Here is a 23,555-nt window from a genome sequence, read left to right on the forward strand (position 1 = left end):
ATCACGTAAGCAAATTTTTTAAAATGTACTGAATGCTGGTGTTCCTTGCAAAGAAATAGATGGTATTTCAAATGAGGATATGTTTGAATGTGCGAAAGTGTTGCAGCAAAAATAGAATTTTGGTTACCTACCGGTAAATCCTTTTCTTGTAGTCCATAGAGGATGCTGTACCATATTAGTACCATGGGGTATAGACGGGTCCACTAGGAGCCATTGGCACTTTAAGAGTTTAATAGTGTGGGCTGGCTCCTCCCTCTATGCCCCTCCTACCAGACTCAGTCTAGAAACTGTGCCCGAGGAGACAACATACTTCGAGAGAAGGAAATACACAGATAGTGACGAGATTCATACCAGCTCACACAACAAGGCAAATCCGGCCAACATGCCGGATAAACTCAGCAACAGCTGAAACAGTAAATAACGCAGAACTTACCTAGGAACCAGGCAGTACCGAAGTAAATATCCACTGCATGAAAATGAAGCGCTGGGCGGGCACCCAGCATCCTCTACGGACTACGAGAAAAGGATTTACCGGTAGGTAACCAAAATCCTATTTTCTCTTACGTCCTAGAGGATGCTGGGGTCCATATTAGTACCATGGGGATGTACCAAAGCTCCCAGAATGCGTAGGCTCCTGCAAAACTGCTTGACCAAACTTGAGGTCATCAGAGGCCAAAGTATCGAACTTATAAAACGTGTTCGATCCAGACCAAGTAGCTGCTCTGCAAAGCTGTATAGCCAAGACACCCCGGGCAGCCACCCAGGAACAACCGACCTTACAAGTAGAGTGGGCCTTAACAGATTTTGGACACGGCAATCCTGCCATAGAATATGCATGCTGGATGGTGAACCTGATCCAGCGTGAAATCGACTGCTTTGAAGCAGGACACCCAATATTCTTGGGATTATAGGAGGACAAACAGAGTCAAATTTCCTATGACGAGCCGTCCTCTTCACATAAATCTTCAAAGTCCTCACAACATCCAAGGCCTTTGAAGCAATTGAGGAGTCAGTAGTCACTGGCACCACAATAGGTTGGTTGATATGAAAAGTGGAAACAACCTAAGGAAGGAACTGTTGACAAGTCCTGAGTTCCACCCTATCCTCATGGAAGACCAGATAGGGACTTTTATAGGACAAAGCCCCCAATTCCGACACATGTCGAGCAGAAGCTAAGGCCAACAAAGTGACCGCCTTCCACGTGAGAAAATAAGATTTTAAACCTACCGGTAAATCTTTTTCTCGTAGACCGTAGAGGATGCTGGGGACTCCGTAAGGACCATGGGGATAGACGGGCTCCGCAGGAGACATGGGCACTTTAAGAAAGAACTTTAGGTATGGGTGTGCACTGGCTCCTCCCTCCATGCCCCTCCTCCAGACCTCAGTTAGAGAAACTGTGCCCAGAGGAGACGAACAGTACGAGGAAAGGATTTTTGTTAATCCAAGGGCAAGATTCATACCAGCCCACACCATTCACACTGTATAACTTGTGATATACTACCCAGTTACCAGTATGAAAACAATATAGCATCAGTCCGAAACCGATGAAAACTATAACATAACCCTTATGTAAGCAAAACCATATACAAGTCTTGCAGAAGTAGTCCGCACCTGGGACGGGCGCCCAGCATCCTCTACGGACTACGAGAAAAAGATTTACCGGTAGGTTTAAAATCTTATTTTCTCTTACGTCCTAGAGGATGCTGGGGACTCCGTAAGGACCATGGGGATTATACCAAAGCTCCCAAACAGGCGGATGACTCTGCAGCACCGATTGAGCAAACAGGAGGTCCTCCTCATCCATGGTATCAAACTTATAGAACTTTGCAAAGGTGTTTGAACCCGACCAAGTAGCAGCTCGGCAGAGCTGTAGTGCCGAGACCCCTCGGGCAGCCGGCCAAGAAGAGCCCACCTTCCTAGTGGAAGGGGCCATTACAGATTTTGGTAACGGCAATCCAGCCGTATAATGAGCCTGCTGAATCGTGTTACAGATCCAGCGAGCAATAGTCTGCTTTTAAGCAAGAGCGCCAACCTTGTTGGCTGCATACAGGAAAAACAGTGCTTCTGTTTTTGTTTTTTTTACTCTAGCCGTTCTGGCCACGTAAATTTTCAAAACCCTGACTACATCAAGTGACTCGGATCCTCCAAGTCTCGCGTAGCCACAGGCCCCACAATAGGTTGGTTCATATGAAAAGATTAAACCACCTTGGGCAAGAATTGAGGACGGGTCCGCAATTCCGCTCTATTGATATGGAAAACCAGATAGGGGCTGTTATGGGACAAAGCCGCCAATTCCGACACTCACCTAGCCGAAGCCAAGGCTAACAACATGACCACTTTCCAAGTGAGATATTTCAATTCCACTGTTTTCAGTGGTTCAAACCAGTGCGACTTAAGGAAACTCAACACTACGGTAAGGTCCCAAGGCGCCACCGGAGGTACAAAAGGAGGCTGAATATGCAGCACTCCCTTCACAAAAGTCTGTACTTCTGGGAGAGAAGCTAATTCCTTCTGAAAGATAGGGCCGAAATCTGAACCTTAATGGAGCCTAATTGTAGGCTCAAATTCACTCCAGTTTGTAGTAAGTGAAGGAAATGGCCCAGATGGAATTCTTCCGTAGGAGCATTCCTGGCCTCACACCAAGAAACATACTTTCGCCATATACGGTGATAATGTTTAGTTGTCACGTCCTTCCTAGCCTTTATCAGAGTAGGAATGACCTCTTCCGGAATGCCCTTTTCCGCTAGGATCCGGCGTTCATCCGCCATGCCGTCAAACGCAGCCACGGTAAGTCTTGGAACAGACAGGGCCCCTGTTGTAACAGGTCCTGTCTTAGAGGAAGAGGCCATGGATCTTCTGTGAGCATTTCCTGCAGATCCGGATACCAGGCCCTTCGCGGCCAATCTGGAACAATGAGAATTGTCTGTACTCCTCTTTTTCTTATTATTCTCAACACCTTGGGGATGAGAGGAAGAGAAGGAAACACATAGACCGACTGGAACACCCACGGTGTCACTAGGGCGTCCACTGCCACCACCTGAGGGTCTCATGACTTGGCGCAATACCTCTGTAGTTTTTTGTTTAAGCGGGACGCCATCATGTCTATCTGGGGCAGGCCCCACTGACTTGCAACCTGTGCGAAGACTTCCTGATGAAGTCTCCACTCTCCTGGATGTAGATCGTGTCTGCTGAGGAAGTCTGCTTCCCAGTTGTCCACTCCCGGAATGAACACTGCTGACAATGCGCCTACATGATTTTTCGCCCAGCGAAGAATCTTGTTGGCTTCCGCCATTGCCACTCCGCCAAGGCGGCACAAGGAGCAGTTTACATGAGCTACTGCGGTGATGTTGTCTGACTGGATCAGAACTGGTATGTCGCGAAGCAAAGTCTCCGCTTGACGAAGGGCGTTGTATATGGCCCTTAGTTCCAGGACGTTGATGTGAAGACAAGCCTCCTGGCTTGACCAGAGACCTTGGAAGTTTCTTCCCTGTGTGACTGCTCCCCAACCTCGGAGGCTCGCATCCGTGGTCACCAGAACCCAGTCCTGAATGCCGAATCTGCGACCCTCCAGAAGGTGAGCACTCTGCAGCCACCACAGGAGAGACACCTTGGCCCTGGGGGATAGGGTGATCCACTGATGAATTTGCAGATGTCACCCGGACCACTTGTCCAGTAGGTCCCTTTGGAAGGACCTCGCATGGAACCTGCCGAAAGGAATGGCCTCGTAAGATGCCACCATCTTTCCCAGGACTCGAGTGCAGTGATGCACCGACACCTGTTTTGGCTTCAATAGGTCCCTGACCAGAGTCACGAGTTCCTGGGCCTTCTCTATCGGAAGATAAACCCTTTTCTGGTCCGTATCCAGAATCATGCCTAAGAAGGTCAAACGAGTCGTAGGAACCAACTGTGACTTCGGGATATTGAGAATCCAGCCGTGTTGCTGCAACACTTTCAGTGAAAGTGACACGCTGTTCAACAACTGCTCTCGTGATCTCGCTTTTATGAGGAGATCGTCCAAGTATGGGATAATTGTGACACCCTGCTTGCGCAGGAGCACCATCATTTCTGCCATTACCTTGGTGAAAATCCTCGGGGCCGTGGAAAGCCCAAACGGCCACGTCTGAAATTGGTAATGACAATCCTGTACTGCAAATCTCAGGTACGCCTGATGAGGTGGGTATATGGGAACATGAAGGTATGCATCCTTTATGTCCAGGGATACCATAAAATCCCCCCCTTCGAGGCTGGCGATGACCGCTCTGAGCGATTCCATCTTGAACTTGAACCTTTTCAAGTATAGGTTCAAGGATTTTAAATTTAAAATGGGTCTGACCGAACCGTCCGGTTTCGGGACTACAAATAGGGTTGAGTAATACTCCCTCCCTTGTTGAAGCAGAGGAACTTTTACCACCACCTGTTGAAGACACAATTTTTGAATTGCATTTAAAACTGTCTCCCTTTCTGGGGGAGAAGCTGGTAGGGCCGATTTGAAAAACTGGCGAGGGGGCATCTCTTCGAAGTCCAGCTTGTAACCCTGGAAAACAATTTCTATTATCTGTGAGTGAATCCAGATGTGGCTGAAAAGTCGAAGACGTGCCCCCACTGGGGCGGACTCCCTCAGCGGAGCCCCAGCGTCATGCGGTGGATTTTGTAGAGGCCGGCGAGGACTTCTCCTGGGAACTAGCTGTGGTTGGCAGCTTTTTCCCTCTGCCCTTACCTCTGGCAAGAAAGGACGATCCTCGTGCTCTCTTGTTTTTATTTGACCGAAAGGACTGCATTAGATAATGTGGCGCTTTCTTAGGCTGTGAGGGAATATAAGGCAAAAAATTGGATTTACCAGCTGTAGCTGTGGAGACCAGGTCCGAGAGACCTTCCCCAAACAATTCCACACCCTTGTAAGGTAAAACCTCCATATGCCTTTTTGAGTCGGCCTCACCTGTCCATTGCCGAGTCCATAGGACTCGTCTAGCAGAAATCGACATAGCGTTGATTCTAGAACCCAGTAGGCCAATGTCTCTTTGAGCATCTCATATATAAGACAGCATCATTAATATGACCTAGGGTCAATAAAATGGTACCCTTATCCAGGGTATCAATTTCCGTCGATAAGGTACCTATCCACGCTGCTACAGCGCTACAAACTCCAGCCGACACTATCGCCGGTCTGAGTAAGGTACTAGAATGTGTGTAAATGGACTTTAAGGTAGCCTGCTGTTTGCGATCAGCAGGATCCCTGAGGGTAGCCATATCTTGGGATGGCAGCTTTACCTTTTTGGATAAGCGTGTCCACGCTTTTTTCCCCCCTTGGGGAAGATTCTCACCGTATCCTGTCCTTAGTCGGGAAAGGATACACCCTAAGAATCCTTTTGGGAATCTGCAGTTTCTTGTCTGGAGATTCCCAAGCCTTTTCAATAACTCGTTCATGAGATGGGGGAAAGGTTACCTCAGGTTTCTTTACCCTATACATGTGTACCCTCGTGTCAGGAACAGGGAGTTTCTCTGTGATATGCAAAACATCTTTTATCACAATAATCATATATTGAATACTATTTGCCAATTCTGGCTGTAACTTTGCATCATCGTAGTCGACACTGGAGTCAGAATCCGTGTCGGCGTCAGTGTCTACTATTTTGGATAGTGGGCGCTTTTGAGACCCCGGAGGTCCCTGTGACATAGGGGAAAGGCAGGGTTTGACGCCTGTACATTCCCTAGACTCAGTGCAATAAATTCACATTAGCACTAAAACATTCCACATATCCAACCAGTCAGGTGTCGGTGTTGCCGACGGAGACACCACAGTCAGTCATTTACTCCACCTCCTCCCTATGAGAGCCTTCTACCTCAGACATGCCGACACACGCGTACCGACACACCACACACTCAGGGAATCCTCTTATCTGAAGACAGTTCCCCCACAAGGCCCTTTGGAGAGACAGAGAGAGAGCATGCCAGCACACACCCAGCGCTAATGACCCAGGAAAAAACACACAATATGTTTACCCAGATAGCGCTGTAATCTTTATTTTTGCGCCAAATGATGTGCCCCCCCTTCTTTAAAACCCTTTCACTGTGGATAAGCAGGAGAGAGTCCGGGGAGCTTCCTCTCAGTGCTGTGCTGTGGAGAAAATGGCGCTGGTGAGTGCTGAGAAAGAAGCCCCGCCCCCTCAGCGGCGGGCTTCTGTCCCGCTAAAATATATAAAAAACTGGCAGGGGCTCTTTATATATACAGTGCCTAGCTGTATATATCTACTTTTGCCAGAAAATGAGGTTATATTGCTGCCCAGGGCGCCCACCCTGCGCTCTGCACCCTTACAGTGACTGCCGTTTGTGTGTGCTGTGTGGGAGCAATGGCGCACAGCTTTACTGCTGTGCGTTACCTCAGTGAAGATCTGAAGTCTTCTGCCGCCTCTGAAGTCTTCTTTCTTCTCATACTCACCCGGCTTCTATCTTCCGGCTCTGTGAGGAGTACGGCGGCGCGGCTCCGGGACGAACTCCAGGGTGAGACCTGTATTCAGACTCCCTCTGGAGCTAATGGTGTCCAGTAGCCTAAGAAACAGAGCCTAACATTAAAGCAGGTCTGTTTCTCTCCCCTCAGTCCCTCGATGCAGGGAGTCTGTTGCCAGCAGGCTCCCTGAAAATAAAAAACCTAACAAAATACTTTATTTTCAGGAAACTCAGGAGAGCTCCCTGTAATGCACCCAGTCTCCTCTGGGCACAGTAATAAACTGAGGTCTGGAGGAGGGGCATGGAGGGAGGAGCCAGTGCACACCCATACCTAAAGTTCTTTCTTAAAGTGCCCATGTCTCCTGCGGAGCCCGTCTATCCCCATGGTCCTTACGGAGTCCCTAGCATCCTCTAGGACGTAAGAGAAACTTGATTTCAGCCTCCTGTAGAGGCTCAAACCAATCCGATTGCAGGAACTGTAACACCACATCAAGATTCCAGGGTGCCGTTAGCACCACAAAGGGAGGTTGGTTGTGCAGAACCCCTTTCAAAAAGGTCTGAACCTCAGGGAGGACAGCCAATTGTTTCTGGAAGAAAATGGATAACGCTGAGATCTGGACCTTGATGGAGCCTAATCTCAGGCCCATATCCACCCCTGCTTGCAGGAAAAGGAGAAAACTACCAAGTTGAAATTCCACCGCAGCAAATTTCTTGGATTCACACCAAGATACATATTTTTTCCAAATTCGATGGTAGTGTTTAGACGTTACCCCCTTCCTAGCCTGTATCAGGGTAGGAATAACCTCACTTGGAATACCTTTCCGAGCTAAGATCTGGCGCTCAACCACCATGCCGTCAAACGTAGCCGTGGTAAGTCTTGATAAGCTAACGGCCCCTGCAGTTGAAGATCCTCTCGAAGAGGTAGGGGCCGTGGATCTTCCAGCAGTAGATCCAGCAAATTCGCGTACCAAGCCCTCCTTGGCTAGTCTGGAGCAATGAGGATTGCCAGAACTTTTGTTCTTTTTACAAGCTGAAGAACTTTCGGAATTAGAGAAAGTGGAGGGAGCACATACACTGAAGTGAACTCCCACGGTGTTACTAGTGCGTCCACCGCCACTGCCTGTGGGTCCCTCGACCTGGAACAGTACCTCCGCAGCTTCTTGTTGAGGCGGGAGGCCATCATGTCTATGTGAGGAACCCCCCCACCAACCGGTTACCTTCTCGAACACCTCCGGGTGGAGGCACCACTCTCCTGGATGGAGATCATGTCTGCTGAGGAAGTCAGCTTCCCAGTTGTCTACTAATGGAATGAAGATTGCCGACATCGCTACAGCATGCCTTTCTGCCCAGAAGAGGATTCTTGACACCTCTGACATTGCAGCCCTGCTCTTCGTTCCGCCTTGTCGGTTTATGTAGGCCACTGTGGTCACGTTGTCCGACTGAACCTGAACAGCCCGATCCTGTAAAAGGTGTGCTGCTTATAGAACGCCGTTGTATACGGCTTAGTTCCAGGATGTTTATCGGAAGAAGGGACTCCTGACTTGACCACCTTCCTTGGAAGGTCTCCCCTTGAGCGACTGCTCCCCAACATCTTAGACTTGCATCCGTGGTTAGAAGGATCCAGTCCTGAACTCCGAACCTTTGGCCCTCCAGAAGGTGTGGTAGTTGTAGCCACCAGAGGAGCGAAATCCTGGCTTTCGGAGACAGACGTATCCTCTGGTGCATGTGTAGGTGAGATCCGACCACTGGTCCAAGAGATCCAGTTGAAAAGGATCGAGCATGAAACCTTCCGTACTGCAGAGCCTCGTCATCAGAAGGCGGATGCACTGATGAACCAACACCCGGGCAGGCTTCAAGACCTCCCGGACCATTGTCTGAATCACCAACGCTTTCTCCACCGTTAGAAGCACCCTCTACACCTCCATGTCAGGGATCATCCGCAGGAAAGACAGCCGCTTGTCGGCTCCAGATGAGACTTTGGAAGGTTCAGGATCCAACCGTGCTCCTTGAGCAGATGTGTCGTGAGAGCAATGGATCTTAACAACTTCTCCCTGGACGATGCCTTGGTCAGCAGATCGTCAAGATACGGAATTATGTTCACCCCCTGCTTGTGGAGGAAAACCATCATCTCTGCCATCAGCTTGGTGAAGACACTCTGTGCCGTGGAGAGAACGAATGGCAGTGCCTGAAACGGATAGTGATCGTCTAACAGTGCAAACCTGAGATAAGCCTGATGCGGCGACCAAATGGGAATGTGGAGGTACGCATCCTTGATGTCCAGGGACACCAGGAACTCCCCCTCCGTCAGTCCTGAGATAACTGCTCTCAGAGACTCCATCTTGAATTTGAAGTCCCGGAGATAAGGGTTAAAAGATTTCAAGTTCAGAATTGGCCTTACCGAACCATCCGGCTTCGGTACCAGAAAAAGGCTTGAATAGTAACCTTTGTTCAACTGATGAGGTGGAACTGGAACAATGACCGCGGACACTACCAATTTTCGGATAACGTCCAGCAGAATAGCTCTGTCTTCCGGCAAAGCTGGCAAGCCTGATTTGAGGAAATGGTGAGGTGGGAGAGTTTGAAACTCCAGCCTGTACCCCCTGGACACAATATCCTGTATCCAGGGGTCCATGCCAGATGACACCCAGACGTGGCTGAAATGCAGGAGTCTCGCTCCCACCTGACCTACCTCCAGGCTGTGCGGTCCACCATCATGCTGAGGACTTTGAGGTACCAGAAGCTGGCTTTTGGTCCTAGGAACCTGCAGGATCAGGCTTTTTGGATTTGGCACGACCACCTCTAAAGAAAGTGTGGGAGGGCTTGTTCTTTCTAGGCCTAGCGGGCCGAAAGGACTGTGATGTGCTGGGAGTAAAAGGCTTCTTCGTAGCAGGTGCAGCTGAGGGGACAAAAGGAGACTTACCCGCGGTAGCCATGGCAATCCACGCATCCAGCGCCTCCCCAAACAGAGCCTGACCTGTATAGGGTAGGATCTCCACACTTTTCCTGGATTCCGCGTCCACAGACCATTGGCGCAGCCAGAAACCCCTGCGAGCCGAGACAGACATGGAGGAGATCTCAGCAGCCATAGAATCCAGATCCTTCATGGATTCTACAAGGAACCCTGCAGAATCCTGTATGTTACGTAAAAACAAATCGACGTCACCCATCGTAGTCAAGTCCTCCTGCAGAGTGATTGACCACTTTGCTATAGCTTTAGAAATCCATGCACAGGCAATAGTAGGCCGCAGTATCGCCCCTGAAGCCGTGAATGTGGATTTGAGCGTAGCATCCACCTTGCGATCAGCTGGGTCCTTCAACGCGGTAGATCCCGGGACAGGTAAGACCACCTGTTTTGACAGCCTGGAGACAGACGCGTCAACTATAGGCGGGGACTCCCATTTTTTCCTATCTTCCTCAGGGAAAGGAAAAGCAACCAGAACTCTTTTAGGGATCTGGAATTTTTTCTCCAGATTTTCCCAGGCTTTTTCAAATATAGCATTTAATTCCTTAGATGCCGGGAAGGTGAGAGGGGCTATCTTACTGTCTTTGAAAAAAGCCTCCTCCACCTGCTCAGGAGGAGTGTCAGAAATATGTAACACGTCCCACATGGCCTCAGTCATCAACTGCACCCCCTTAGCAAGAGAGGCCATCCCACTCAACACCCCCCCATCACCGTCTGCTGTGTCAGAATCGGTATCCGTGTCATCCTGCATAATTTGGGCAAGAGCCCAATTGTGAGAATGTACCGCAGGGGGCCCCGAGGGAGCAGTATCGGACCGTACTGCCATAGAGGATTGCAATACCTGAGTTGCATGCTCAGTCCTTGCAACTCTTTCAGAAATCTGAGAAATGGCCCCCCTAAGAGAGGCTAACCACTCTGGTTCTCTAGCCGGGATCTGCGCTACAACAGTGCAATCCAGATTACATGGGATGGTATCTTCATGAGAAGATAAATCCTCTGCAGCATATGACATGTTTGCTTGTACACCCCACACACACACAGGGTACAGAGTTTTCCTCCCAAGAATGGCAGAGAGACACAGAAATTGGAGCCAACCCACACACAGCGCTATATAGGTATAGGGAGACCCTTAACCAGCACTGACTGTGTCCCTTAATAGGTGACACAGTCTTACACAGCCTCCCCTCCCTTCTACAACCCCCTGGTACCATACAGATAGCTGGAGGTGCTCTGGAGGGACTACTCTTCCACTGGCAGCGTGTCTGCAGGCAGGAAAATGGCGCTGAATGCTGCTGGGTCCGCTCTGAGAAGCTCTGCCCCCTTAATGGCATTGTCTTTCTGCTCTTCCAAGATTATACTGACCTGAGGATTTTGTGCTGGCTGAGATCCGCAGACCCCAACAGGCTTTCTGGTCAGTGTAGGGTTAAGGCGCCGGCTCAGGGCGCCCCTCACAGCACCGCACCTAAGTACCGCTGAGCCTCCCGGAGCGCAGTTAGTACTGTGCTCCTACCCTGTAGCTGCCATCTTCACACCGGCCCTCCGCTTGCTAGGGGGGGGTCGGTGACTCACTTGCCACAAACTTCAGCACTGCAAGGGTATGGCGGCATGCTGCTGGGGTGAGCGTTCCCCTGTGGCGGGGAGCGATCTATCCCCACTGGAGCTCAGTGTCCAGTCAGCGGAGACAGTGGCTCAGACCCTGCAGGGCGGACACTGCTCCCCCCCTCAGTCCCTCGATGCAGGGAGGCTGTTGCCAGCAGCCTCCCTGTAAAATAAAAAACTCTAAACTAAACTTTTACTAAGAAAGCTCTGTAGAGCTCCCCTAGCTGTGACTGGCTCCTCCGGGCACATTTTATAAACTGAGTCTGGTAGGAGGGGCATAGAGGGAGGAGCCAGTCCACACTCTTAAACTCTTAAAGTGCCAATGGCTCCTGGTGGACCCGTCTATACCCCATGGTACTAATATAGACCCTAGCATCTTCTAGGATGTAAGGGAAAGTTGCAGAAATAGGGCATTGGCTCAGCACCCTCTAAGCTTATAGCTAAGAGTGATGTGGAACAGAAAGTGATATAGAGGGTCATTCCAGTAGCCCCTCCCATGCTCTGCCCCTCACCCTATCAGAAATCATGGGAGGCACTAGTGGAAATGCAGGCTGGCCCCCCTAAGCACAATACATCATGGAAGGTGCTTACGTCCTTATGAGATGAAGGCAGGTCCTTGGAGATGCCACCTCCCACAGAGGTTGTATGTTACCAAGTGTATGCAATTAAAGCTAAGGACTGATGCATATATGTAACAGTACTTTGAGTTTATATAATGGAAACACAGTCACACAACGTAAAGCCCTGGTGAATAGCATGGCAGAAAAAATAAGAATTTACTTACCGATAATTCTATTTCTCGTAGTCCGTAGTGGATGCTGGGGACTCCGTCAGGACCATGGGGGGAATAGCGGCTCCGCAGGAGACCGGGCACAAACGTAAAAGCTTTAGGATCAGGTGGTGTGCACTGGCTCCTCCCCCTATGACCCTCCTCCAAGCCTCAGTTAGGATACTGTGCCCGGACGAGCGTACACAATAAGGAAGGATTTTGAATCCCGGGTAAGACTCATACCAGCCACACCAATCACACTGTACAACCTGTGATCTGAACCCAGTTAACAGCATGATAACAGCGGAGCCTCTGAAAAGATGGCTCACAACAAAAATAACCCGATTTTTGTAACAATAACTATGTACAAGTATTGCAGACAATCCGCACTTGGGATGGGCGCCCAGCATCCACTACGGACTACGAGAAATAGAATTATCGGTAAGTAAATTCTTATTTTCTCTGACGTCCTAAGTGGATGCTGGGGACTCCGTCAGGACCATGGGGATTATACCAAAGCTCCCAAACGGGCGGGAGAGTGCGGATGACTCTGCAGCACCGAGTGAGAGAACTCCAGGTCCTCCTCAGCCAGGGTGTGCCCCTGACCAAGTAGCAGCTCGGCAAAGTTGTAAAGCCGAGACCCCTCGGGCAGCCGCCCAAGATGAGCCCACCTTCCTTGTGGAATGGGCATTTACATATTTTGGCTGTGGCAGGCCTGCCACAGAATGTGCAAGCTGAATTGTACTACACATCCAACTAGCAATCGTCTGCTTAGAAGCAAGAGCACCCAGTTTGTTGGGTGCATACAGGATAACAGCAAGTCAGTTTTCCTGACTCCAGCCGTCCTGGAAACCTATATTTTCAGGGCCCTGACAACATCTAGCAACTTGGAGTCCTCCAAGTCCCTAGTAGCCGCAGGTACCACAATAAGCTGGTTCAGGTGAAACGCTGACACCACCTTAGGGAGAAACTGGGGACGAGTCCGCAGCTCTGCCCTGTCCGAATGGACAATCAGATATGGGCTTTTGTGAGACAAAACCGCCAATTCTGACACTCGCCTGGCCGAGGCCAGGGCCAACATCATGGTCATCTTTCCATGTGAGATATTTCAAATCCACAGATTTGAGCGGTTTAAACCAATGTGATTTGAGGAATCCCAGAACTACGTTGAGATCCCACAGTGCCACTGGAGGCACAAAAGGGGGTTGTAAATGCAGTACTCCCTTGACAAACTTCTGGACTTCAGGAACTGAAGCCAATTCTTTCTGGAAGAAAATCGACAGGGCCGAAATTTGAACCTTAATGGACCCCCAATTTGAGGCCCATAGACACTCCTGTTTGCAGGAAATGCAGGAATCGACCGAGTTGAAATTTCTTCGTGGGGCCTTCCTGGCCTCACACCACGCAACATATTTTCGCCACATGTGGTGATAATGTTGTGCGGTCACCTCCTTCCTGGCTTTGACCAGGGTAGGAATGACCTCTTCCGGAATGCCTTTTTCCCTTAGGATCCGGCGTTCAACCGCCATGCCGTCAAACGCAGCCGCGGTAAGTCTTGGAACAGACATGGTACTTGCTGAAGCAAGTCCCTTCTTAGCGGCAGAGGCCATGAGTCCTCTGTGAGCATCTCTTGAAGTTCCGGGTACCAAGTCCTTCTTGGCCAATCCGGAGCCACGAGTATAGTTCTTACTCCTCTACGTCTTATAATTCTCAGTACCTTAGGTATGAGAAGCAGAGGAGGGAACACATACACCGACTGGTACACCCACGGTGTTACCAGAACGTCCACAGCTATTGCCTGAGGGTCTCTTGACCTGGCGCAATACCTGTCCAGTTTTTTGTTCAGGCGGGACGCCATCATGTCCACCTTTGGTCTTTCCCAACGGTTCACAATCATGTGGAAGACTTCCCGATGAAGTCCCCACTCTCCCGGGTGGAGGTCGTGCTGAGGAAGTCTGCTTCCCAGTTGTCCACTCCCGGAATGAACACTGCTGACAGTGCTATCACATGATTTTCCGCCCAGCGAAGAATCCTTGCAGTTTCTGCCATTGCCCTCCTGCTTCTTGTGCCGCCCTGTCTGTTTACGTGGGCGACTGCCGTGATGTTGTCCCACTGGATCAATACCGGCTGACCTTGAAGCAGAGGTCTTGCTAAGCTTAGAGCATTGTAAATTGCTCTTAGCTCCAGTATATTAATGTGGAGAGAAGTCTCCAGACTTGATCACACTCCCTGGAAATTTTTTTCCTTGTGTGACTGCTCCCCAGCCTTTCAGGCTGGCATCCGTGGTCACCAGGACCCAGTCCTGAATGCCGAATCTGTGGCCCTTTAGTAGATGAGCACTCTGCAGCCACCACAGAAGAGACACCCTTGTCCTTGGCGACAGGGTTATCCGCTGATGCATCTGAAGATGCGATCCGGACCATTTTTCCAGCAGATCCCACTGAAAAGTTCTTGCGTGAAATCTGCCGAATGGAATCGCTTCGTAAGAAGCCACCATTTTTCCCAGGACCCTTGTGCAATGATGCACTGACACTTTTCCTGGTTTTAGGAGGTTCCTGACTAGCTCGGATAACTCCCTGGCTTTCTCCTCCGGGAGAAACACCTTTTTCTGGACTGTGTCCAGAATCATCCCTAGGAACAGCAGACGTGTCGTCGGAGACAGCTGCGATTTTGGAATATTTAGAATCCACCCGTGCTGTCGTAGAACTACTTGAGATAGTGCTACTCCGACCTCCAACTGTTCTCTGGACCTTGCCCTTATCAGGAGATCGTCCAAGTAAGGGATAATTAAGACGCCTTTTCTTTGAAGAAGAATCCTCATTTCGGCCATTACCTTGGTAAAGACCCGGGGTGCCGTGGACAATCCAAACGGCAGCGTCTGAAACTGATAGTGACAGTTTTGTACCACGAACCTGAGGTACCCTTGGTGAGAAGGGCAAATTGGGACATGGAGGTAAGCATCCTTGATGTCCAGGGACACCATATAGTCCCCTTCTTCCTGGTTCGCTATCACTGCTCTGAGTGACTCCATCTTGATTTGAACCTTTGTATGTAAGTGTTCAAATATTTCAGATTTAGAATAGGTCTCACCGAGCCGTCTGGCTTCAGTACCACAATATAGTGTGGAATAATACCCCTTTCCTTGTTGTAGGAGGGGTACTTTGATTATCACCTGCTGGGAATACAGCTTGTGAATTGTTTCCAATACTGCCTCCCTGTCGGAGGGAGACGTTGGTAAAGCAGACTTCAGGAACCTGCGAGGGGGAGACGTCTCGATTTCCAATCTGTACCCCTGGGATACTACTTGTAGGATCCAGGGGTCCACTTGCGAGTGAGCCCACTGCGCGCTGAAACTCTTGAGACGACCCCCCACCGCACCCGAGTCCGCTTGTACGGCCCCAGCGTCATGCTGAGGACTTGGCAAAAGCGGTGGAGGGCTTCTGTTCCTGGGAATGGGCTGCCTGCTGCAGTCTTCTTCCCTTTCCTCTATCCCTGGGCAGATATGACTGGCCTTTTGCCTGCTTGCCCTTATGGGGACGAAAGGACTGAGGCTGAAAAGACGGTGTCTTTCTCTGCTGAGATGTGACTTGGGGTAAAAAAGGTGGATTTTCCAGCTGTTGCCGTGGCCACCAGGTCCGATGGACCGACCCCAAATAACTCCTCCCCTTTATACGGCAATACTTCCATGTGCCGTTTGGAATCTGCATCACCTGACCACTGTCGTGTCCATAAACATCTTCTGGCAGATATGGACATCGCACTTACTCTTGATGCCAGAGTGCAAATATCCCTCTGTGCATCTCGCATATATAGAAATGCATCCTTTAAATGCTCTATAGTCAATAAAATACTGTCCCTGTCAAGGGTATCAATATTTTCAGTCAGGGAATCCGACCAAGCCACCCCAGCGCTGCACATCCAGGCTGAGGCGATCGCTGGTCGCAGTATAACACCAGTATGTGTGTATATACTTCTTAGGATATTTTCCAGCCTCCTATCAGCTGGCTCCTTAAGGGCGGCCGTATCTGGAGACGGTAACGCCACTTGTTTTGATAAGCGTGTGAGCGCCTTATCCACCCTAAGGGGTGTTTCCCAACGCGCCCTAACTTCTGGCGGGAAAGGGTATAACGCCAATAATTTTCTATCGGGGGAAACCCACGCATCATCACACACTTCATTTAATTTATCTGATTCAGGAAAAACTACAGGTAGTTCTTTCACACCCCACATAATACCCTCTTTTGTGGTACTTGTAGTATCAGAAATATGTAACACCTCCTTCATTGCCCTTAACATGTAACGTGTGGCCCAAATGGAAAATACGTTTGTTTCTTCACCGTCGACACTGGAGTCAGTGTCCGTGTCGACCGACTGAGGTAAATGGGCGTTTTAAAGCCCCTGACGGTGTTTGAGACGCCTGGACAGGTACTAATTGGTTTGCCGGCCGTCTCATGTCGTCAACCGACCTTGCAGCGTGTTGACATTATCACGTAATTCCCTAAATAAGCCATCCATTCCGGTGTCGACTCCCTAGAGAGTGACATCACCATTACAGGCAATTGCTCCGCCTCCTCACCAACATCATCCTCATACATGTCGACACACACGTACCGACACACAGCACACACACAGGGAATGCTCTGATAGAGGACAGGACCCCACTAGCCCTTTGGGGAGACAGAGGGAGAGTTTGCCAGCACACACCAAAACGCTATATTATACAGGGACAACCTTATATAAGTGTTTTCCCTTATAGCATCTTAATATATAATAATATCGCCAAATAAGTGCCCCCCCTCTCTGTTTTAACCCTGTTTCTGTAGTGCAGTGCAGGGGAGAGCCTGGGAGCCTTCCTAGCAGCGGAGCTGTGTAGGAAAATGGCGCTGTGTGCTGAGGAGAATAGGCCCCGCCCCCTTTTCGGCGGCTTCTTCTCCCGTTTTTCTGACAACCTGGCAGGGGTTAAATACATCCATATAGCCCCAGGGGCTATATGTGATGTATTTTTAGCCAGCATAGGTACTTTCATTGCTGCCCAGGGCGCCCCCCCAAGCGCCCTGCACCCTCAGTGACCGTTGGTGTGAAGTGTGCTGAGAGCAATGGTGCACAGCTGCAGTGCTGTGCGCTACCTCATGAAGACTGAGAAGTCTTCAGCCGCCGATTTCTGGACCTCTTCTCTCTTCAGCATCTGCAAGGGGGTCGGCGGCGCGGCTCCGGTGACCCATCCAGGCTGTACCTGTGATCGTCCCTCTGGAGCTAGTGTCCAGTAGCCTAAGAAGCCAATCCATCCTGCACGCAGGTGAGTTCACTTCTTCTCCCCTAAGTCCCTCGTTGCAGTGAGCCTGTTGCCAGCAGGACTCACTGAAAATAAAAAACCTAACAAAACTTTTACTCTAAGCAGCTCTTTAGGAGAGCCACCTAGATTGCACCATTCTCGGCCGGGCACAAAAACCTAACTGAGGCTTGGAGGAGGGTCATAGGGGGAGGAGCCAGTGCACACCACCTGATCCTAAAGCTTTTACTTTTGTGCCCTGTCTCCTGCGGAGCCGCTATTCCCCCCATGGTCCTGACGGAGTCCCCAGCATCCACTTAGAACGTCAGAGAAATCACGGTTACATTCACATGACGACACACGTGTAGCCATAGAAAATACAAAGCCATGGGCAGCTCGGATTAACTGCAGAATGCAGATTGGGCACTACTCATGCTTCAATGCGAAAGTTTTGGTCTTTAAGTTTCTAATATAATTGGGATGGACATACTGAAGGCTCAGTCCATAGACAGCCCATCCAGCACTTATATGTTTAGCTGCTCTGTAAAAGCCTTCAAATCCTGTAGCTAAGTACATTCAATTTCTACTTAATTTTTATATTTTGTAGTGTGTGTATTTTTGTCTTCACATAATACTCCATTGCACTCCTGAAACCCTACCCTATAACCGGTTCCACCGAGAACTTCTTATTTCTCAACTCTCTATAATTACTCTGCTTCAACCCGGCTCGGACCCGAGACACAGAACACGTTAAAGCTGTGGGTACCCCTTTCACACATGGGTGACTATCTGGGTTATTCCAGGTCAGCACTCTTCACACCGGACCCAGGTATTCTGGCATTCAGTGTGCACGCGGAGATAATGTTATCTCCAAATGCTAATGTCCCCAGCCAAACTATTTCTTTTATTTCATCAAGACCCAGGTTGAACCCTTCTGACCTAAGCCGGGTTGTCTACTCGGGTTGCAAGTCCCAGGAAAAACCCTGAAGGTGAGCAGGGTCATGATTCCGCGGACCGTCATCCCAGGTAGACCCTTTCAGACATAAGCTAGACTTGGATGGAAGCACGTTCATGTGCAAAAACCTGGGTTTAAGCCTTATGTCTGAAATTGATTTTAATATAATTTTTTTTTTACCGTTCTTTATCTAATTAGTCATCTCCTGAATTGTTCAGTCACAGATATTATACAAACCTAACAGGATTGCAATCTTTGAATAAATTGCTCTGCAGCTTTTCTTACAAGCAGAAATATGAGCACATGAAAAACTTTCCATTTGAAGTTGATACAAGAGAACCTCAAAGACTGCACAGATTGCAGTATATATTTAAAAATAGCTACCGTATTGTCAGCTTCAGTAGGGCATCTAGTCCAACACATTAGTCATAGCAGGAGCAGCTGGTAACCTATACTGAAAAATAGACTGAATTGGAATAATACAATGTACTGTAACAAAAAAATAATTCTTTTACTCTTTAGGAAAGGGCTGAATTACTTTTTTTGTCAAAAGGAAGATATATTAATTACCAATTGTCAAAATGTGAGATTAGAAGTGGCTATACTAAATGTAACTAAATGGCCAGGGGCACAAGCCCCTAAAGCTTTAGAGGTTTTGATAATTTTAAATGAATTTTAACTCTAACTTTAGACACCTTTTATATTACATGATAGCACTTAATGTTTTTAATATACTACATATTGTTAAAAAAGAATCTATAAATTATGTACAGTACAGTATATGTCACATCTCCCATAGCACACACACACAGGTAGAAATATGAGATACAAGGACAGACAGACACAAACCAGAAAAGAACATAAAGTACATAGAAATCTGGCTCCATAAGTAAAGTACCTGCCTGTGTGCTGAATTTTAAAAGCAGAGAATGGTGTTAGAAGAACTCCTGGTCTGTACACTTTGCAAAGGGGAAGTTTCTAAACAAAAGTTCGCCTTACGTGAACTGACCACTATCTTAAAGTAAGTTTCCATTACTGTGTTATGCAAGGGGCAGCCATTTTTCAGGAGACTAAAGTGTAGTTTGGCCTGTATAAATAGCTCAACAATTAAAGCTTCTGCATTATAGACTAACTGGATTGTGACAACAGACCACCAAGTGGTGAGTTAGGCTGAGAAGATTCCGTATAACAGCTCAGATGGCATAAAACTCTTTATGCCTATGGAGGCATATTCACAGGAGAGGGAACTTAACATCCCTTTCCTGCAGACTTTAGAAACTGACACTGGGCCTTATTCAGGTTTGTAAGTAAAGCAAAAAAATGCAAGTAACTTTGTGTCTTAAACCATGTGCCATGCAAGGTGAGCAAATACATTTACATTGTTTCTGAACAGAGTAAATACTGGCTGCTTTTGCATTTAACCCACAAATGTTATACACCTTTTCTCTTACGTCCTAGAGGATACTGGGGTCCACATTAGTACCATGGGGTATAGACGGGTCCACTAGGAGCCATTGGCCCTTTAAGAGTTTAACAGTTTGCACTGGCTCCTCCCTCTATGCCCCTCCTACCAGACTCAGTGCCCGGAGGTGCCGGTCACACTTAAGGAAGCTCCTGAAGAGTTTTCTGCATTTAATTTTTTGTTTGTTGTTTTCAGGCAGGTCTGATTGGCACCAGATTGCCTGCTTCGTGGGACTTAGAGGAGAGAACGGCCCAACTTCCTAAAGAGTTAATGGTACAGTTTCTCCGCTGACAGGACACTGAGCTCCTGAGGAAGTAATTTGCAAGCTCCACCATGGCAAGTGTACCTTCCCGCAGCACGCCGCCACCCCTAACAGAGCCAGAAGAGTGGTGAGTACAGCGCCGGCGTCCCGGTTAGCGGGTCGCTGGCGGGAATGGCGGCACAAGGGTAGGAGCGCAGCTCTGAGTGCAGGGTGCACTCCAGGGGTTCAGAGGACATACACAGACGGGTGTCCCGCTGTGAGGGGCGTGCTGAGCCACCAATGCATACCCACACTGGCTATCATACCTAACAAGGGTTTTAACCCTCTGTTAGGCATAAAAATTACCTTAGGCCAATATAAAATAGCGAGAAGCCGAGTGCCATTAAGAGGGCGGGGCTTCACTATGAGCGGATCCCAGCAGTTCACCAGTGTCATTTTCCCTCTGCAGCTTACACGGACAGGAATCACAGGGAAACGCAGCTCCTCCACAAAGACTTCACGTCTCCTCAGCGGTACCAGGGGGTCTTAGAAGAGAGTGTGTGTGTGTGTGGGGGGGGGGGGGGGGGGGGGGTTGGGAGGAGTGTTGTAGTATACTAAGCCCTATTAAGGGCCTTAGTGTGGCGACCCAGCTAAGTTTTACTTGGTTACAAGGGCGCTGTGTGGCTGGCTCCAATTTCTGTGTCTCCCTGAGGGCTCTGTGTGGGTTGAACTGTGTTTTCACCTTCTTTCTGTCTGTGGGTGTGCGTGTGTCTTTTCACGTTACCATATCCAGGGACTGTGTTTCCTGCACAGCTGAGTGTCTTTCCTCCCCCGGAGACTCACTACCCTGTACTCCGGATAGTGCACATTCTCAGGCTAGTGGGGCAGAACCCCCATGCTTAGCTTCAATTAAAGGGATGATATCTAATATTTCTACTAAATTATCCCATAATGAGAAAGACGCAATTCTTAAGACAGTCTATGGATGACCTGATGAATAGAGATTCAGTTCCCATACCAGCGTCTCAAACACCCGCCATTTGCCCACAAAAGCGTACTCTGGCCCAGCTCATGCAGGATGATACTGATGACGATACATCAGATCCAGAGGAGGGTTAAGTGGATGCGAGTGGGGGGGATGCTGTCCTGTCACAGAATACAGGCCCTAATAGAGGCTATCAGAAATGTCCTGCACATTCCTAACAAGACGGCGGAGGTAGAGGAGGAATCTTATTTTAATGTAAAAAAGAAATCCTCAGCTACTTTTCCTGTATCAAAGGAATTGAATGCCCTGTTTGAAAAAACTTGGGCTAACCCTGACAAAATTTTTTGGATCCCTAAAAGATTGAATACATCCTTTCCCTTTCCTCTGGAAGATAGAAAGAAATGGGAAAACCCGCCGATTGTGGATGCATCGGTTTCTAGGTTGTCACGTAAGATAGTCTTACCTGTTCCTGGGGCAGCATCCTTAAAGGACACAGCTGACCGCAAGATTGAGAACACTCTCAAATCGTTATACACTGCTGCTTGGGTGGCCCAGACACCCACTATTGCTTGCGCATGGATCACTAAAGTCATTGCAAAGTGGTCAGGTAACCTAATTGACGGTTTGGATACCTTACCCAGGGGGGAGATAGCAGAGTCTTGAATATGCTGCAGGAGTAAAACTAACTTTATGGTGTAGGCCATAAAGGAAATTGGTTTGCTCAACACAAGCAGCACTGCCATGGCAGTGTCAGCTTGCAGGGTATTGTGGCTATGCCAGTGGACTGTGGATGCGGATTCCAGGAAAGCCGTGGAAAACCTACCATTCACAGGTGAGGCCCTTTTTGGAGATGAACTGGATAAATGGATAGCCAAGGCTACGGCGGGTAAGTCTACGTACCTTCCTTCCACAGCACCCCCAGCTAGGAAAACCTACTTTGCTCCAACTCTGCAGTCCTTTCGGACAGCAAACTTCAAAGGCAAACCTAAAGGTTCTTCTACAGTCTTCAAAAGGTAATAGAGGTAAACCCAGAAAACCAGCAGCTGCAGGTTCTCAGGAACAGACCTCCGGGTCTGCTTCCTCAAAACCTTCAGCATGATGGTGGTCCGCATTGCCTGGAAGAGAGACAGGTGGGAGCTCGGTTACGTTATTTCAGTCACGTTTAGGCAACATCTTACCAGGATCCCTGGGTCACAGACCTTATCACCCAGGGATACAGACTGGAGTTTCAGGAACTCCCACCTCACAGATTCTTCAAATCAGGCTTACCAGCTTCTCCGGAAGCAAGTATGACTTTACAGGCAGCAATTCAAAAACTGGTACGGACTCAGGTCATTGTCCCAGTTCCACTTCAACTACAAAGCAAGGGTTATTACTCCAACCTGTTTATGGTACCAAAACCGGACGGTTCGGTAAGGCCCATTTTAAACCTCAAATCACTGAACCCGTATTTAAGGGTGTTCAAGTTCAAGATGGAGTCTCTGAGAGCGGTGATCTCAGGTCTGGAGGAGGGGGAATTCCTGGTGTCTTTGGACATCAAGGATGCGTACCTTCATATGTTGATTTGGCCGACTCGTCAGGCTTATCTAAGGTCTGCACTACAGGACTGTCACCAAGTTTCAGGCCCTGCCATTTGGCCTCTCCACGGCACCGAGGGTATTCACCAAGGTAATGGCAGAGATGATGTTTCTCCTTCGCAAGCAGGGAGTGAACATCATACCGTACCTGGACGACCTGCTGATAAAAGCGCCTTCCATGGAGAAGTTGTTGGACAGCATTGCCCTTTCAACCCAACCACTTCAGGATCACGCATGGATTCTGAACCTACCAAAATCCCACATGGAACCAACACGGAGGCTTCCGTTTCTGGGGATGATACTGGATATGGAGGAACAGAAGGTATTCCTTCCATTGAAAAAGACATTGGTAATCCAATCGATGGTGCGGGATGTCCTAAAACCAGCCTGGATATCGGTGCATCTATGCAGTCGCCTTCTGGGGAAGATAGTCGCCTCTTACAAGGCTCTGCAGTACAGAAGGTTTCATGCGAGGGCCTTCCAGCTGGATCTGCTGGACAAATGGTCCGGATCGCATCTTCACATGCACCAGAGGATACGTCTGTCACCAAAAGCCAGGATTTCTCTTCTGTGGTGGCTTCAGACTTCTCACCTAACAAAGGGTCGAAGGTTCGGGATTCAAAATTGGGTTCTGCTAACCACAGATGCAAGCCTCAGAGGTTGGGGAGCAGTCACCCAGGGGGAACAGTTTCAAGGAAAATGGTCAAGTCAGGAAACCATTCTTCTGATCAACATTCTGGAACTAAGGGCCATATACAACGCCCTGCTAATTGCATCACATCTTCAAACTCACGCCATTCAGGTTCAGTTGGACAATGTGACGGCAGTAACATACATAAACAGACAGGGCGGAACAAAGAGCAGAGCAGCAATGTCAGAGGTAACAAGAATTCTCCTCTGGGCAGAAAGACACACAATGGCGCTGTCGGCAATCTTCATTCCGGGAGTAGACAACTGGAAAGCGGACTTCCTCAGCAGAAACGACCTCCACACGGGAGAGTGGGGCCTTCACCCGCAGATGTTAGAGTCCTTAACACGTCGGTGGGGAATTCCACAGATAGACATGATGGCCTCTCGTCTCAACAAGAAGCTAAAGCGGTATTGTTCCAGGTCGAGGGACTCGCAAGCAGTGGTGGTGGACGCTCTGGTGACTCCATGGGTCTACCAAATGGTTTACGTGTTTCCACCTCTTCCACTGATCCCAAGAATTCTCAAAAGAATAAAAAAGGAAAAAGGTTCAAGCAATTCTCATTGCTCCGGATCGGCCAAGAAGGGCCTGGTATGCGGATCTA

At 49.0% G+C, this 23,555-nt stretch overlaps 1 protein-coding gene across 3 annotated transcripts in view; it reads right to left on the reverse strand.

Annotated features, from left to right (window-relative positions):
- RIMBP2 (RIMS binding protein 2) overlaps positions 1 to 23,555 on the reverse strand; it is a 1,046,283-nt gene that overhangs the window by 982,644 nt on the left and 40,084 nt on the right. Inside the window, exon 1 of one of the 3 annotated variants that reach the window (XM_063964618.1) lies at positions 18,383 to 18,428. The exons of the other annotated variants lie outside the window; for them this stretch is intronic. Coding sequence (XP_063820688.1) covers positions 18,383 to 18,421 — 39 coding nt within the window. The 5' untranslated portion in view covers positions 18,422 to 18,428. Of the gene's footprint in view, positions 1 to 18,382; positions 18,429 to 23,555 lie in introns of those variants that run through there. 3 annotated transcript variants of the gene reach the window in all.

This window comes from Pseudophryne corroboree, chromosome 1, assembly GCF_028390025.1.
Source record: "Pseudophryne corroboree isolate aPseCor3 chromosome 1, aPseCor3.hap2, whole genome shotgun sequence".
Classification (NCBI taxonomy): Eukaryota; Metazoa; Chordata; class Amphibia; order Anura; family Myobatrachidae; genus Pseudophryne; species Pseudophryne corroboree.